The sequence below is a fragment of the Octodon degus genome, unplaced genomic scaffold (genome assembly GCF_000260255.1).
Source record: "Octodon degus isolate 3935 unplaced genomic scaffold, OctDeg1.0 scaffold00047, whole genome shotgun sequence".
In the NCBI taxonomy this organism is placed as follows: domain Eukaryota; kingdom Metazoa; phylum Chordata; class Mammalia; order Rodentia; family Octodontidae; genus Octodon; species Octodon degus.
Window position 1 is genome coordinate 5,472,556 of NW_004524623.1, and position 18,425 is coordinate 5,490,980.

Here is an 18,425-nt window from a genome sequence, read left to right on the forward strand (position 1 = left end):
CCCCCATTTCCTTCTATAGCTCAGGATTCTGTAGTAGTTTACCGCCCTCCCCCCTCAGCCACAATAGTTGTATACAACGGAGTATGCTATTTTTAATGCTTGTTTAAAAGTCTTGTGATGTTATTTGTATGCAACTCCATCGTGGGCTTAAACTATCGTACAGCTGTTAATCTTGGTTTCGTGTGGTAGCAGCGACGCTTGGATACACATCTGCTTAACAGCTTCCACCACCGTCTGCAGACGGAAGCACGAAAACACAAACAAAACTCCACAGCTGTAGGGGTCTCCCAGCGCCCAGCGAGGGGCGGTGCGACGCTCGGCGAGGCCCCTCCCATCTTCGCGCAGGGCTCGGCGCCCCACCCCTCTCTGCGGGGTCGGCTCCTGATTGGCCGAGGTGCGGGGCGCGCGCGCAGACGCCCGGATGTGCTGCTGCTTCCGGCGCGCTCGCCGCGAGCGATAGGGGGCGCGCACCTTGGGGTTGCGTTGTGTAGAGGCCTGTGCCGCCCTGACTGGAAGATGGGGTAAGAAGTCTAGTCCGAGGGGTAGCCCTAACCCCCACCCCCTCCTGCGACCGGGAGCCGCGTTCCTCGCCGCCCGGAGTGCATCCGAGCGCCCTCGTGGTCGGGGCCTGCGAGAATAGTCGCCGAGGCCCAGGGCGTCGGGCTTCCGTGCACCGGGTGACGGGAACTGGGGCGTCCTGGGGGGAACTCCGGGTCCTACTCCAGGCGCGAAAAAGCCCGCGCGGTGCGGAGCAGGTACGGCTCGGAAGCGAGGGTCAGTTGCGCGTCCGAGCGGGGAACGGCGCAGGGCCGCCCCCTTGCCCCGCATTCAGCCTTTGTCCTCTCCCGGGTGAGGGGCGCTTGGCTTCGGGGAGGCTTTGTGGGAAGGGAGCCCCGCCGTCGCCGCCCGCGAGGGGCGAGGGGCGGGGGACGGGGGCGGGGCGTGGACCGGGCTTTCCTGCGGTGGGGGTGGGGCGGCGGCGGGGTGCGCAGGGGACTGGGGTCCTGCAGGGGGTCGGCGTTCCGGGCTGCTGGCGCCGGGGCTTCCCGCCGCGCCCCGCAGGGGTCGGCGTGGTGACAGGTGCTCGGCCCGCCGCCCATCCGAGCGAGCGCGGCTCCACGCTGGGCTAGACTGGGCTGGTTTCCTGGCCGTTTGACTCAGCTTTTCCTCTTGGGCTGGTCAAGTTTAGACACGTTCCAGATCCGCAGTTGGAGGAGCTAAGTCCTGACTTGTCTCCAGCTGACGCTATTTAAACCCTGTCTTTTCCCAGCTGTGTCCACTGGCCGTTGGGGACGGACCGCTTTGGTCGCCGGCGTACAGCAAATTTTCTGTGTTGATCCAGGTAAGGACCTGTTAGATAATTTTAGTTTATAAAGGTATTGTTGAAAGCCTTGATCTCTATATGTAATTTTGTTTTTTCTACAGATATTTTACTATTTCAAGTTTTTATCGTGCTTTTTTCTTACTTGTAGGCCAATGTGCAATACCAGCATGTCTGTGTCTACTGATGGTGCTGTAAGCACCTCACAGATTCCTGCTTCGGAACAAGAGACCCTGGTTGGTATTTTTGTCTTGTAATTTTATTTATTTAAATTTTTATTTTATTTTTTGGGTCTCATAATTTTAGAAACTAATACGTTTCATGAGGTGATCTTTCCATAAACCAGATTATAGTAAGGCTTTTAAGTGAAAGTGGATGTGTTTTAACTTAAATTTTACTTTCTCAGGTTTAATGGCATGGAGTAAAATCAAACTGTTAAGAGTTAGGATTTTCTTAGACCATCACCACATGTGTTTTAAGAGTTCCATTACATTGACAAACTTGATGATGATATGCTGATGTTTATCGTGTGGCCCAGTTTTTCTAGTTTGACCTTTCATTCTTTAACTTTAAACAGTTTTTCTTTTTTTTTTTTCGGAACTGGCAATTGAACTCAGGCCCTTGTGTTTGCCAGTCAAGGGCTTATTCTGCTGAGCCATCTTCCTGGCCTCTCCCAATTAGTTTCAAAGAGTCACAAAACTAGTTCATGTTGGTTGTAAAGATTTTTGGCATTACAGAAAGAAATATGCAAAGTGAAACCTGGAAATTCCAGTGTCGTCTTCATACCTCCTTTTAAGGTATTTTTTTGTGTGTGAGATACATAGTGTATTAATATGTGACTTTAAATGTGCTGTTTTACCGAAACAGGATTAAACTAGAGGTGCTCCACAACTTTCCAATAAATAAAAATCTGTAGGATTCTTTTTAATGACGGTATATATACCATTTTTAGTTTATCATACTTTCACTGATATTTATGATGCTGGGGAATCCAGCCACATGCTAGCAGATGCCTAACCACTGAGCTACAAGGATAGTCTGGGGTTTGTAATTCTTCTGCCTTAGTCTTCTGACTATCGGGTTAGAAAGAGACCTAGCCCCTACTCCTAGACTGACCCGTTTTTGATTGCGAAAATAGCACTGCTATGTGCATAATTCCTAACATAGTGTTTATTCATTTCTGTAAAAAAGATGTAGAATTACACATTTGATTGCCACCATTACCCATCACAGATTCCTGACAAGGTAGGCGTGATGGTGCACACATGTAATTCCAGTAGGAGGCTGAGGCAGGAGATCTCTGAGTTTGAGACCAGCTTATATTACAAAGTAAGACTCTTGACTCAAAAAAAAAAAAAGTGATGGTTTTCACTCCTGCCAGCACTGAATATTATCAGTCTTTAAAGATTACATATGTGTTTGTGGGATAGAGTGTGATACTTTGATGCATTTATATATATAATGATAAAATCAAGGTAATTATCATTTCTCTGTCCTTAAATACTTAAAGCCCTTTGTTGGAAACGTTTGAACTCCTCTCTTCTAGTACTTTATAAAATATATAATAAGTTGATATGAACCAGTCTTCAATATTACTGCCTTTTTGGGGTAAAAGGTATCGTTGTGTTTAAATTATATGTCCCAGGTCTGGTGAGGCTGGCCATCTTCATTTTTGAAATCTCTTGTTCTGGGATTTGCCCGCTTTTGTCCATTCTTTGTTATTTTTCTTTGTAACTTGATTTATCTGAACTTCAAGTGTATTGAGTATTTGTTGTTTTTAATACTCCATTTAAATTGTTTTTCATTGTGAACATTTTTATGAAGGTAGATTTGTTGGCTTTTGAATTTTCATACCATTCTTTAGACTAACTTTCTCATCCTAAGATTATGCAGTTATAGCTTATATTTTCTAGTATTTTAGAGTACTTGTATTATCTGGTGTTTTGTATCTGAATGTACTTTCTAGTATTGTATTTTCTAGCATTTGTATCTAAATATGTTTATTTTCTAGTATTTCTCGTATTTAATAGTATTTTGTGTCTTAACTCTTTATTACATGGAATTTTTTTCTTCTGAATTATATAGTTGCATGATTGGTGCTGGAGTAATGTAGCTCAGTGGTAGAGTGCTTGCCAAGCATGTATGAGACCCTGGGTTTGTTCCTCAGCACTGGAAAGAGGATTTTATAGTTTTCTTTTTTTAAATTTTTTCTTATTTTAGAGGAAGGGTCTACAGGGTGTTCAGGTTCTCACTACTAGATCGTACTCATAGTGATTCTCCTGTTTACAGCCTCCCAAGAGCTGGGATTACAGGCGTGTACCACTACTCCCAGTCACAGTTGCTGTCTCAGCGCTTCCCGGAGGCAGGGCTGGCACAGAAGGCCTGGGGATGGAAGCCCTGGCCCCTGTGTGCCTGCAGGCACCTTAATCTGCTGAGCTATTTGGCCGGCCCTATAGTCTTCTTGTTCATGTTTTGTAAGAATTGAAAAAAAAATTTAAGTTTACATTGCAAATTGAATTTATATAATTTTATATAGTATAGGGATGGCAAGATAGCCCAGCTGTCTAAAACGCCTGCTTAGGCAAATTTAGGCAAATGTGTGGGACTGAGGTTTGATCCCCAGCAATACATGCCACGCCAGCCCCGCCCCAGGGTGGACTGAGCTGGCCACAAAATAAATTTATATAGTATATGTAAAAATTTGGGGGGTGCTTACACTAAAATTGAAATGATACAGAGATTAATATGGCTTCTGTACAATTTATATAAAGATTGATGAAGAAAAATAGGGGAAAACAGTAATTTTCACATCTTTTCCAAGGCTGTTCATGCTTTAACCAGAAAGTAAAGTTCGTATGTAAATGTGTTTTAATAAGTATTTTAGAACAAATAATGATTTAGTCCTTTCAGTGGATTTTTTCAGTTAAGCTGTTTAGCTAGAAATAGACAATTTTCTTAAATCTGCTTATGAACATTAGATCCCAAATGAGGATGCTGTCAGGATTAAAGCATTGCAGATACAGTGGTTTCTGTGGTGGTGGCAAACTAGAGTACATTTTTCAGATGTTGAGCAGCAACAGGAAGGGAGACAGAGCATAAGCATGTTACATCATCCACCTTGCAGGTTATTTTCTTAATATTACTTGGCAAAACTTCTACTAGAGTTGCGCTGGGGAGATAGCTCAGTGGAATAAGTGCTTGCCTGGCAAGTGCAAGGTCGTGAGTTCAATCTCTGGTACCACACACACACAAAAAAATCCTTCCAGACTAGCATCAGGCACAGTAATAGCTTTTGGACCAAATTTGGCTTGTTGCCTGTTTTTCAAAATAAAATTTTATTGGAATGGCGCCATGACCATGTTATGTAAACTCTTTTAAGTTGGACAGATTTATCTTCACATGAACAGCATAGGAAAAAAAACTGACCTCTGATATGGTTGACAGGCTCTTTGAATACAAGTCTTTTTTTTTTTTTTTCTTTTCAGATCCTATCAGTGGTGCATAGTAGACAATAAATGTTAAGTAGCTATTTGAAATGTAGGCCAGATAGAAAGAAAATGCTAAATTGTAGTTAAGGAACATGAGTTGTGGTGTTAGATCTGTTCTTAATTGTACTTGTCAGCTTTGGGTTAAATTTTTCAGTGCCAGGAGCTAGTTCTCAGGAGGGTGGTAATAGGGCTTACCTTATTTTTCCTTTGATTCTATAAGTTCACTTACAATAGGCTTATTTGGGGGCCAGGGAGATGGCTCAGTAGAATAAGCACTTCCCTGGCAAGTACAAGGGCCTGAGTTCAATCCCCAGTTCATCTACAAATAAACAAAACCAATGGACTTATTTGACCTGTACAGTAGGGTAAGCTTCTTAGATCTCAGCCACTTATTATAAGGCAGCAAGGAAATGATAGAAATAACGATAGCAAAAACAATATTCACCATCTTGCATTGGTACTGTTTTTGATTACAACTAATGCAACTTGATAATTCCGTATTTGCACAATAATTAGATCTTCCCTAGAATTTTTTTCCCACACCCCAGGATATCTACGTCGATTCAGTTTGCATAGTCTGTTCCCTTTAGTAAAACCTTGTAACTAATTTTTAGGGATCTAACTTGGTGAAAGTACTAAACAGTGTTTGCCACCTTTATTGAATTTCCTTCTCTGTGTATTTGTTTCAGGCCTTACAGTTTATAGTGATTCTGCAAGTACAATAGCAGTTTTTTTTTTTCCTTTATAGGTTAGACCAAAGCCATTGCTTTTAAAGTTATTAAAGTCTGTTGGTGCCCAAAAAGACACTTATACTATGAAGGAGGTAAGTTGAGCCCCCCCCCCCAAAAAATGTCTTACTAGTTGTGTATTATCATAGTTTTTAAAATCATGGGAGAAATTAGGCATTTAGAAGGATTTTGCAATAAGCAGCAGTACTTTTGTGGTCTTTCGGTCTATATTTGTTGCTAAAAATTCTAATGTTTGCATGAATTTTATTTCTTAGAAATTCAAAGACAGAGGTAAGCTTAGGAGGAATTTTTGGTCTTTTTGTGCTGTGAACACATTTGACAAAGTCTTCAGATTGTTAACTGCTCAGAATCATTCTTTTTTTTGCGGAACCGGGGATTGAACTCAGGCCCTTGCGCTTGCCAGGGAAGCTCGTATTCCACTGAGCTATCTCCCTGGCCCCAGAATCATTCTTTAAATCCATAAATTAAAGTAAATATGATTATAAAACTCAAAATATAGCTATGTAAATATGAGGAATTTTGTAATATACTTTTAAAGTTAATGTTAAATATTGAAATTTAATGGCAGATATGTTTCTGTGTTGTGAGACATCGAAGTATTTTGATGTGCTTGCCATGAGCAAGCATGATATGAAAACTTAAGATTTTTATTAGTGACAAAATCAAAAGTACTAATAGTGTTGTGATTTTTTGCCTACGTTTATTTATTTATTTTTGGCGGAACCGGGAATTGAACTCAGGCCCTTGCGCTTGCCAGGCAAGCACTTATTCTACTGAGCCATCTCCCTGGACTCTACATTTATAATTTAAGGAGAAACTAATTTTTAATTTGAATTGAGAGAATAAAGATAAAATTGAGGGGGTCCATTAATTTGAATTTGAAAAATTCTATCTGAGGACTTCTTGGGCATCCCTGGCTCCCAGGTTAAGAACTTCTGCACTAGAGAGGTACATGAGTACAATTTACTGTACTGACATTCTGGGATAGAGGTGAGCTGATTCTTGAGCATGCTCTGTTTAATGGGTATGACATTCAAATATTCAAGTTATCCACTTTGCAGTTCATAGAATGATTTTAGTGAGACGAGGCCATTGTAGGCAAAATTTCAGTGATATGTCTATTGTCCATCTTTCCTAGTTTATGGGAATTAGATTACTTAAAAATACCAAACTTCAGTAGGGTGATGAGGTAGGAAGAGAGTGCAGATCCTTTTCATTTACATGTTCATAAAGTTCGTGAAGCGATGTTAGGAATATAGATTTTTTTCCTTCCGTTTTCACTGCCTATCATCCATCCAGCTCCAATCCATAATCCTAAAAGATTGTTTTCTTAAGATTGACTCTTGCTTAGCCGGTTAAGTTCCTAGACAGTACTTGTAGGAAATTACTAAGGTAATTGATATTTTTAGGGCAGTTAACCTGGAATTGACTTTATAACATAATCTGTTAAGGAAATAAAGTTGAGATTTAGCAGTATGTAGCAATTAAAAAACTGACCAGCAAAGACTTGAATGGTTACGCTGTGTAGTAGTAACGTATTAATACTGGTTCCAGGACTTGCCCCACACCCATGTTCAAGTCCCTTAAGTTCTCCCTTTCTGAAGGAAAAGATTGAAAAGTAGCTCCTTTTACAAAAATACAAAATAGTTGTTAAGTCTACCTGGTTGAGGTTGCTGGTTTAAGCCTATTAGGTAAATGGGTCATTATTGCAGTGTCTCACTATGCAGCTCAAACTCGCAGTGATCCTCCTGTTTTCAGCCTTCCCAATGCTGGGATTACAGGTGCGTGTCACCATGCCCAGACTCAGTCAACAGCTCAGTACACCTGGTGACGGGGCCAGCTTGGCATGTGGTGCTAGGGATCGAACCCCAGTCACTGCGCTTGGCTAAGCAGGCACTTTAAGTCTGCTGAGCTATCTCACTGGCCTTAGTGGGTCATTATTGAAACTAACAGAATTTTTTTTTTAAAATGCTCAAAAATCATATTTTTATTTCAGGTCATATTTTATCTTGGCCAGTATATTATGGCTAAAAGATTGTATGATGAGAAACAGCAACATATTGTGTATTGTTCGAATGATCTTCTAGGAGATTTGTTTGGAGTACCAAGCTTCTCTGTGAAAGAGCACAGGTAAATTCTGTTTAGTCCATCATCAAAAACTGGCTGGGCAAACATTGTAACTTACTTCTACCCACATACCCTTTTTTCAAAGGTGAATTGATATACTATATATAAAAGATGCTAATGTTTAGTTCTTTTGTGTGTGGGGGATGTTAGGTATCCAGTGAGGGCCTCCATGCTGGTCAGGTGCTTTATTGCTGAGCTACATGCCCAGCCCTGAAGTTTGGTTTCTGAGCTCAGCATATTGTTTGAGAATCTGAGCTCTGAAATCGTATACCTGTGTTTGAGAACGAGTCCTATCATTTATTAAGATTGTGAATAGTTAAGTTGATGTAACCTCTAAGCCATAGTTTCTGCATTTATAAAATGGGAATAATGTAAGTACCCCGTAAATGGTTATAAATACCTCATGAAGAAACATTGTGTAAGAAGCTAGTGTTCAGCACATGGATAGTATTACTATATTAGCTAGTTACTTTATGTTATTCCCCTCATTTCCAAAGGTTTTTATATTATCACCATGTAATAAAGGCTTAAATTTGAGACTTAATTTGGATATCCCTTCTTTTGGCCATGTATTAATGACAATTAGCTTTTAATTCAGCATTTCTAGAATAATTCTACTGGCAAGTAAAAACTTTAAGTCATTCTTACCTTACTTTTGGAATTTGTATTAAGCATAGTCTGTGTTGACTCTTAGAGGGATAGATGCTTTCTGTCTGAAACAGGTTACAAGGTTCTAGTATTTACCATGTTCCTGCCAGTTTCAACAACCCGTAGTACATGACTGTTGCATTGGTTGACTTGTACTAGGACTAGTTCCTTTTATTAGTGTTGTTTACTAATAAAATAATAAAAACCAGCTGATAGTCTTCCATATACCACTGGTGGGTCAGGCCTCTTGGAAGTGAGACATACAAATTATGGCCTGCTTTTGTACCTGTTAGTGGTCAATAATATAGGGACTGGGGCTATAACTCATTAGTAGAGCACTTGCCCAGTGTGTATGAGGCCTTGGTTCTATTTCCAACATCACAAGAAAAAAATGTTAGAGCTAAAAGAAGTGTTACTCAATGGGATATTTCTTTCTAAGCATAATGTATGTTAGGAAAGACAGCATTCAAGAAAAGTAGGACGCAAAAAAAGTACGACCAAGTTGTAGTTTGTCTTCAAAAAAAAAAAAAAATCTTAATTTTTGTGGTGCATGCTCAACAGATGCTATTATCAGTAGGTTACATCCTAAGTCTTCATTTTAACAGAAACATCTTTACTGTTTCTGTATCATGTTTTATGCTTGGCTTAGAAATAAAAGATTTAATACAAAACAATTGATTTTATTATTTGAATATTCAACTTTCTAATACTGTTTGTAGGTATTACTTTGATATTCAAAGCATAATCTTAAGATTATTCTTGATTTTGAAAACTGGGAAAATGAGATAAAAAAAGGGTTTGAATAGGAAAATTGATTTTTGTGGGTTTAAGTTGCTTTTGGGCTGGGGTTGTAGCGCCTTGGTATAGCATCTGCCTACTAACTCAAGGCCTGGGTTCTATCTCTAGCACTGCCAAAGAAAAATTTTTCTTAATTGTCCTCAAGAGTGAAAAACCAGTTGGGGTTGGTAATTAACCATGAGGATGAAAATTGCTGTCTTGATAAATATAGTCTGAACATTAGTTTAAAATTAAAGGAAAGAGAGACTTCAATAAATACTGGAATATATTAATTCTGATTAGCATGTAAGTTTTACAGGAGCAGAACTTTTTTCATTCTTTTACAGTAACTGGTACGTGGTTAAGTTCTCATTCTGTATTGGTGATGAGTACTGCTTTATCCTTTAATCATTTTTACAGTCACAAAAGAAAATCTGTTAAATTATTGGTCTAAGATTGATTTAATTTCTATCTCAAGTAGTTTGTTTTTAAGCATAGTGCTGGGAAGTTTTTGTTTCAATAATTTGTAGTCAAATAAGTTCAAAAGTTAAGAATATTTGTAGTCAAATAAATAGGCTAACCTCCTGTTTGTACATCCCTATTCCTTTGGCTCTTTTGCTGAAATCTAAACAGAAAGCATTTATCAAAAAAATGGAGCTGTTGCTCTTTGAGATAAACTGTTGGGATTATGGATAGTAGCTGTCCAGAATCTTTGTATTGCTAATTATTTTAGTGCTTTGTAGGGCCTAGAAGTTTGCCGGGGATGTAATACTGATTTAAAATATAGTTTTGAGTATGTATAGTGGTTTATCTACTAAATATACAGGTAAAAATATGGTTCAATTCAGTTTAATGAAGTTTTATCTAAAAATGTACATCTTTTGATTTTTTTTTTCTTCCAATAAGGAAAATATATACCATGATCTACAGAAACTTGATAGTACTCAATCAGCAGGGTAAGTTAATGTTGAACACACTACACCATGAAAACTTTGGGGCTTTGAATATATCTCAGTTGTAGAGTGCTTGCCTAGTATGCATAGTGTCCATACAACCTTGGGTCTTGATCCCCAGCACCATACTTCACCCCCCCCCAAAAAAAAAAAGCAATTTGAAGATGTTTAAGTATGTTGTCTGTGTTTTGTAATTGTGGTTTTCCATGTTCAGTTTTTTTATTTTAATTTTTTGAATTGGAGGTCTCATTTAAGTTGGTTAGGCTGGCCTCAGACTTATAATTCTGGTTCTGTCTCTTTAAGTAGCTAGATTTCCATGCATGGCTTTTCTTGATCAGTTAATTTTATAGTGCTGGGGATCAAACCAAGGGCCCTCATGTATACTAGGCAAACTGAGCTGAACCTCATTCCTATGGTTCTCTAAGTGACTTTTATGATATTTTAGTACTATGGTAAACTAATAGGAAGAAATATTTACCAACTGAATGTAGTAACGTTCTAACATGAGGTTAAAGACCCTATTATGTCATTTTAAGCCTTACAGTGTCAGAGTTAGAATTTATTTTGAAAAGGGGTAATTTCAAAAGTTTCTGCTCAGTAGAGGTCTGAGAAGACTTGTTCAAAATGTATTGAAATGCTTTGTAGGAAGCAATACAGTTACCTGCAGAGGACCATTTGAAAGGATGGATATCTTTACCACTCCCACTCTAATCCCTTCCTCTGCAACAGACAAAAATTTTTTTTATCAGTTTTTGTAGATAAGTGGCATTTTATGTACCTACTGGGAGTTCTTAACTGGCCATTCTTGGATTCTATCTTCCTTTGGGAATCTGATGACAGATTTCTCATTTCAGAAAGATATACATGTCCGTATGCATATGCTGTATGTATATATGTGGTGATAAATTGTAATATATGCTTGTATTTTTTTTTTTTTTTTTTTTTTGGCGGAACTGGTGATTGAACTCAAGCCCTTGCACTTGCCAGGGAAGCAATTATTCCACTGAGCCATCTCCCCGGCCCCTTTATTTTGTTTTTATTTTTTTATTTTTTGGCAGAACCAGGGATTGAACTCGGGTCCTTGCACTTGCCAGGGAAGCGCTTATTCCACTGAGCCATCTCCCTGGCCCCATAATATGCTTTCACTATTTATAACCTGAAAATAGCAGCAGTTGTAACAGAGGAACTAGCAACCACTATAAGTGAGGGTTTTTTTCTGGAAAGCATATTTAATGTACCACCAAATAATTATTTTGCTGTCTTCTCTGTTAGTATTATCTTTAAAACTTTTTTAATGTACTGTATAAACTTTCTTTATTGAGATAGGGTCTTTTTTTTAAAAAAAATTATTTATTTGTGTGTGTGTGTGTGTGTGTGTGTGTGTGGCCAGCTCAGCCCACCAGGGGGTGGGGCTGGCTGGCATGTGGTGCTGGGGGATTGAACCGTGGTCCCTGTGCTTTGCTAAGCTTGTTCTAAGTAGGTGCTTTAGACCACTGAGCCATCTCACCAGCCCGAGATAGGTCTTGATATGTAGTTCAGACTGGCCTTGAACTGTGTAGCTCAGGCATACTTTGAACTAAGTGATCCTCCTGCCTCAGCCTCAGAAGTATTGGCATTGCCAGCTTGTGCTACCACACCTAGCTTATATATGCTCTTTTCTGTATTTTCTGTACTAAAATTTAATTATTTATATTTGTAGTATTTAGCATGTGAAAGGCAACTAAGAAGTAATATGTTTAATGTCTGTTGACAGGTTAAACTTTCGTGGTGTTTGTGTTGGACTGGTGTCTTTTTGAATATCCCTTTTTTTCCTAGTCAGTGATTCTGTTTTGTTTTCTTCCAGAACCATCAGACTCTGGTACATCTGTGAGTGAAAACACGTGCCTCCTTGAAGATAGGAGTGACCAAGAAGTAATCTTTTAAATAAATTTATTTGTCTCATATTTCTTAAGAATTGGAAAGGCTATATAAAACAGATTTTTTATCTTTCATAGTGTTTTAAGTTTAATTTGTCATATTTTACTAATTTCTTAAACGCTTAGGACCCTGAGCAAGATCTACAAGAAGGGAGTCCTTCATCTTCAGATTTGGTTTCTACACCATCTACCTCATCTAGGAGGAGAACAATTAGTGAGACAGGTAGATACATGTACATATATGAATATTTATTTGGCACAGTGAATGGCTGTTTGATGTTCTTTCTGTAATGAAATTAATGCTTTTAAGCATAATGAAATCTGCTTTTTTTTGGTTTAGTTGAATGAGTTTCTTGCTTTCATATGTTATTTAATTTATACAGTGCAATTTTAGCAGGGTTTTTTTTGACTGTAGGTGTAGTTTACATAACTGGAGTTTATCATTACAAAGTTCTCTGTTACCACAGTAACAAGGTGAAGGATGTATACTGTATTTAAGCTGTTATTCTTAGTTACTATATCACCTCAGTTGTTTCAGTTATTTTTAATAAGTGAAACAAGGGGGAGTTTTAAGACAGATAAATAGCAATCCTAGAAATGAAGAGATAAAGAAAATAGTTGAGAATGTGTTTCCATGAAGCAGAAAAGTAGAAAAGAAGGCTATTGCCTGATCAGAATCTTAACAGCCAAAACTGTTAGTTCAACAAAGTTTGATCAGTGAAATAGAATGTAGAGAAACCAAGAGTAGAATGTTACACATGAGAACAAAGGACATTAGACGATGTCTTAAGTACACAAACCTAGAATAAATTGGATAAGTTATTTGGGGCAAAAAAATCAACTTATATTTGTAACTTCTGACAGCATGAATTCCAAAAGAATTTAAAGATAAATGAAAACTAGGCAAAGTACAGTATATTTGAAAGATAGTCACTTTCAGTGTTAATATTTTTCACAGTAAATATAAATGACTAATAGGATTTTTAAAAATACAATTTTAGCTTCTTGGATAATAAATGCAGGCAAGGTATCTTGGTATGTCATCTTGCTGTATCACTTAATATAGTGGGTTAAATTCTTACGGATTATAGACAAACTCAGTTCTTCCTGTTAGCCTAGTAACTACCCTCCTGGGGATCTGTCCTAGGAATATTATACCAGATTGAAGTAGAGGCCATCTACTCTAATTTTCCGTAGGACTTTGAGCACGAATGAGTGTTGGACTTTGTCAAAAGCCTTTTCTGCATCAATGGAGATGATCATGTGGTTTTTAGTTTTCGCCCTATTGATACAGTATATTACATTTATAGATTTTCAAATATTGAACCATCTTTGCATTGCTGGGATGAATCCTACCTGGTCATGGTGTATGACTAGGAATATTATAATACTAGAAATTCCAGGATTTGAATGTAGAAACATAAATTACAATAATTTCTGTAATTAAAGATACACCATTCTAGGCCTGGTGGCACCTGAGGAGGAGGCAGAGGCAGGACAGTTGCTGTGAGTTTGAGGCCAGCCTGCACTATACAGTGAGGGTGTCTACCTTCCTCTCTCCCTCTTCGTTCCCTTTCTTCCCTTCCCATCCCCCCTCCATCTCTTCTACTTGTCCCCCATCTCAAAAAAAAAAAAAAAAAAAAAAAGACATGTCACATATAGTGGTGAGAGAATATCAAATCTAGATGCCTTCCCCACAGCAGTTCTCTGATTCTCTTGCTCTATTCTTTCATGGTGCTGAAAAAGATCATAAAGTATAAATTGAGCTATGTCACTTAGCTATTCTTTGGAAGTATTGGAAATTAAACCTGGGGCTTTGTGCAAGCTATGCTTGTATTACCACCGAGTGATATCTCCAGCCCCGTGGGACTAGGCTTGATAGTTTTTTTTCCTAACATTTTGCAGGATTATATTATATTCCATACTCTAATATTAAAATAATGCTTTTTTGCTGGACATGATGTAATCCCAATCCTCTGGAGGTAGAAACTGAAGAATCTGGAGTTCAAGACCAGCCTGCCAAAAATTAGACAAAAAGGAGGGCTGCAAGGAAAGCCAACATTTTGGCTCTAACCTTCCAAAGTCAATTAAGACTCAGGACATATGAGAACTTGTACTGTAACAACATGTAACTCAGTTGTGTCCCAAATTTTCTGATCAAGGAGATTATGGGGCCAAAGGGGAAAGTGACTGATGATGTAGAGTGTGCCTAAGGAGTGTCTCATGGAGAGAAAACTTTCTCTCAGGCCTTCACAGAGAGCACACTGGCCGAGCAATGGCTGTGACTCATCCACATGGCTGACAATGACAAAGGATTTACAATCTGAGGTACAGGGTCTCAGGATAAATCCTGAGGAGATTTGACTGACCTTATCAGATCCAAAAGCTACAATTCTTGTTGCATAGGTCTTGCTTTATCTTGGTCTTAACCATTCAGCAGAAAAGTATAAAAACGAAGTACAAGAAATAAAGCTCTGTTATGTTGAGCTGCAGTGGATTCAGGTCAACAACTTCTGACATTGCCAGTCAAGTGGAAGACCCAATACTATTATGGACTGTTGGACTGTTTTGGAATATTTTGTTGAGTTCACACACCTATAATATTTAAATGATGGAATTAAACAAGAGGGATATAGATGAATGACTGTTTTGTATCTGTGTATTCAAAATGGTTAGGATAGATATATGGCTACATTCTCTTGATTCACGGAATAGAGGGATTTGGTCTAATAGTGTTTATAAATAGATTATCATGTCCGCATCTTGTACAACCAATAACCACTAGGAAGGCAGTATGCTATGTGTTAATTATTGGAACTGTCCTACCAATTTGATTTGAAACTCATTGCTATTTATTTCTCAATAAAATTATGGGGGAAAAAAAAAAAGACCAGCCTGGGCTATAGAGTGAGTTTAGGGTCAGCCTAGAACTGCTCTGTGTGTGTGTGTGTGTGTGTCTGTCTCTGTCTGTCTGTCTGTCTGTCTGTCTGTCTGTCTGTCTGTGTCTGTGTGTCTCTCACGAACAAAGTCCAAAAAACAGATTTTTTTTTTTTTTATGGTACGTTAGTGTAAAGGCCCTGGGTTCCGTTCTCAGCATAGCAGAAAAAGCCATCAACATTAACAGCAACAGCAACAAAATCTTTTATAGGTAGTTGGATGGTTTTGTTCTTCATGTTTGGCTCTTAGCTCTTTGGAATTTTTTTTTTTTTTTTTTTTTTGGTCTGCTTGGGCTCAAACCCAGGATTTTCCGCATGCTGGTCAAGTGCTATACCGCTGACCTACATCCCAGTTCTATTGAGATTTGTTTCGTTTCGTTTCTTTTTTTTTTTTTTTTTTTTGAGACAGGGTCTCACTATGTAGTTCAGGCTGGCCTTGAACCTGTTATGGAGTCCAAGGTGTCCTTGAACTCAGGGTGATCTTCGTGCCTTAGCCTCCCCAGTATTGGGATTATAGGTGTGTGCCAGCACGCTGGCCTTTAGTATCTATTTTTATTTCTAGTGTAAGGTATAATTCTGATTTATACCTGATTCAACTAACATTTTAACTTTGGTTTTCTTGGAATGGGAGCATTATTGAAGATTGAACCCAGGGCCTTTACACTGAGCTACATTTCCAGCTCTTTAAATTTTTTGTCTTTTGAGATAGACTCTCTCACTGTGTATTTCAGGCTACTCTTGAATTTATATGACTGAATTCATGATAATCCTGCTTCAGCTTCTTTAGTGCTAGAATCAAAAGCATGGCCCACTATGCCAAATCTAAAATTTTTTATCATGAGACATGATCTCACTAGGTCACCAAGTTGCCCAGGCTTGCTTAAATTTGTAGTCTTCCTGCCCCAGCCTCTCAAATGGCTGAAATTATAGATATGTGACCATGCCTGGCTACATTCTGACTTTTTAAGTCCGAGATAATTTACCATTTAAAATATGGAGAGTTTTTCTTTTTTCATTTATGTATTTGGTACAGAGTCTTACAATGCAGCTTGTACTCATAGTGATCCTCCTGTTTTCAGCCTCCCCAGCACTGGGATTACAGGCATATGCCACCACGCCCAGACTCGGTCACTGGCTCAGAGGGCCATGGGGGCAGGACCGGGGATTGAACTGGTTTTGACTTCTTTTGGAAATACAAGGTACCAGCTAGCTGCAATGGTGTAAAACTATAGTCCCAGCTGCTTGGAGACTTTGACAAGAGGATTTCTTTTCTTTTTAGGAGAAAAGGTTGAGCATACCTCATGGTTTGTAGAGGTTTTAGTCCATAATTAGCTGGCTCCAAGGCAGGGTGGTGTAGCAGAGAGAGATTGCAAAGAAGCAATAGCTCATGGTGGGCAGGAGGCAGCAGTGTAAGCAAGGGATAAGAGGATTTCTTGGCCCCAGGGATTTGAGGCCAGCTTGGACAACCTAGGGAGACCCAGTCTCTTAAACTCTGAAGTAATGAAGACCAATAACCTTATGCTCTGGGCTGATGTGTAGCTCAGTGACTGTGACTATCATGTGCCAGGCCCTAACTTCCATCTGCAACACTATAGACAAACTAGGAATGACCCCAAAAACCTGAATATTTTCTATATAAGTTAAACATTAAAAAAAAGAAAGTACTTCCTGAAATTTGGTTTTCATGACACAATTGAAGATTGATTAGTAAAAGTTCTAAAAAGTTTAAATTTATTATAAGATAAAGTTCTAAGGATTAGAAAACAGATTCTTTTTCTTTTTCTCAGTATGAGGGGGACAAACCCAGGGACCACTGAGCTATATCCCTAGCCTTTCTTAAAACTTCAGTTTGAGATATGGCAGGCTGGCCTCAAAACATAAATTGTTCTCCCTCAGCTTCCCAAATAGCTAGAATTCAGGGTTGTACCATGATGGCCAGCTGGGAAGCTTTATAAAACATAATGCTCTGCTGTAAGTTCTTAGTTGGACAGATCCAATAAAAGTGTTAATTTTTGACACATTACTATAGATTCAGTGTTTTTCTGTTTACAGTTATTGAAATTATTATTACCGAAAGTTACTAAAGACATTTGAATTTCTAAATAAATTATAGTACAGCAACTTAATTACCCTTTTTTTCTCTTACATGTCTAGAAGAAAGCTCAGATGAATGGTCTGGTGAACGACAAAGAAAACGCCACAGATCAGATAGTATTTCACTTTCTTTTGATGAAAGCTTGGCTCTGTGTGTACTAAGGGAGATATGTTGTGAAAGAAGTAATAGCAGTGACTCGACAGAGACTCCATCAAATCTGGTAATGTTCTTGTTTTAAATAAAATAAGGCTTTTATTTTTACAGTGTAGGTTGGGCAATCTGAATGAGCCTGAAGTCAGAATGCACATTTATGATACGAGATTGTTGCTGAACACAGAGTTCAGTTGCACAAAAATCTTTTATTTAGATCTCTCTGCCTCTAGTCCCAGGTTTAGGAAAAGAGTGGAAGGTTTAGGAAAATAGTGAAAGGTTTAGGAAAATAGTGACATAACATTGGGATTGGGAACATTAGTACAAATATTCATTGTTTTTTGTTTCTTTTCAGACAGGGTCTTGTTATATAGCCCAGACTGGTTTGGAAGTCCGAATCCTCCTACCTCTTGTCTTCTAAATGCTAGGATTATAAGCATGCACCATCATGCCCTGATAAACATTAATATTTATGTCACTTTATATGTTAGTCTTTAAGAGTGACTGCACCAGTAGATAATTTAGATATGTTGGCAGATAGAGGAATGAGAATTTTTTTCTCTTGGAAGCGGGAATCGAACTCGGGACCATGTGCTTGGCCAGGCAGGGCATGGTGCCACGCTATACCCTCGGCCCCTGAGAATTTTGAAGGTAACCTACTGCCTGCCCTTAACTATAGATAGTAAATGTTAGGGGTCTAATTGTTTTATTAGGTTATATAATTCAGTAAGTCCTAAAATGAGAAATATGGTGAGCAGATTTCAGAATTTTAGAAATAAATAAGTCTGGATATTTTTCAGAAGAAATTCTCAAGCTGGACTGGTAGCATGTGTGTAGTCCCATCTACTTGAGAGGTCAAGGCAGGATGCTTTCAAATTTGAGTACAGCCTGGACAACTTAGACCTTGTCTTTAAAAAAAAAAAAAAATTCTGAATTTGTTTTTAAGAAGAAAAACCAAAAAAAAAAAAAAAAAAAGACCATAGATTGCTTATAGACCAGAAGTTTGGAACTTAGTTCTTTCCCATCTTGCAAGATGACGGGTGAAAAAACTGAGAAGCTAGACAGTAAAGAGAAGAAACCCAAAGCCAAGAAGGCTGCTGCCAGTGGCATTGGTAAAAAATGAACATTAAAAAAGTCCAAGAAGGGACAGCCCCACTGCAGCCAAAATCATGTCCTGGTTAGCAGAATTGGTGGATACTCCCGATCTGCTATGTATTTCAGAAAGGCTTTGTAGAAGAGAGAGTACACAGCTGCTAAATTGAAGG

General features: G+C 38.6%; 1 protein-coding gene across 2 annotated transcripts in view; it reads left to right on the forward strand.

Annotated features, from left to right (window-relative positions):
* Positions 1-440: 440 nt before the first annotated feature.
* Mdm2 (MDM2 proto-oncogene) overlaps positions 441-18,425 on the forward strand; it is a 24,528-nt gene continuing 6,543 nt past the window's right edge. The window contains exons 1-9 of one of the 2 annotated variants that reach the window (XM_023716303.1): positions 441-521; positions 1,271-1,342; positions 1,473-1,557; positions 5,558-5,632; positions 7,555-7,688; positions 10,017-10,066; positions 11,907-11,974; positions 12,106-12,202; positions 17,070-17,230. In XM_023716303.1, coding sequence (XP_023572071.1) covers positions 1,477-1,557; positions 5,558-5,632; positions 7,555-7,688; positions 10,017-10,066; positions 11,907-11,974; positions 12,106-12,202; positions 17,070-17,230 — 666 coding nt within the window. In that variant the 5' untranslated portion in view covers positions 441-521; positions 1,271-1,342; positions 1,473-1,476. The other variant, XM_023716302.1, reaches the window with a different exon arrangement.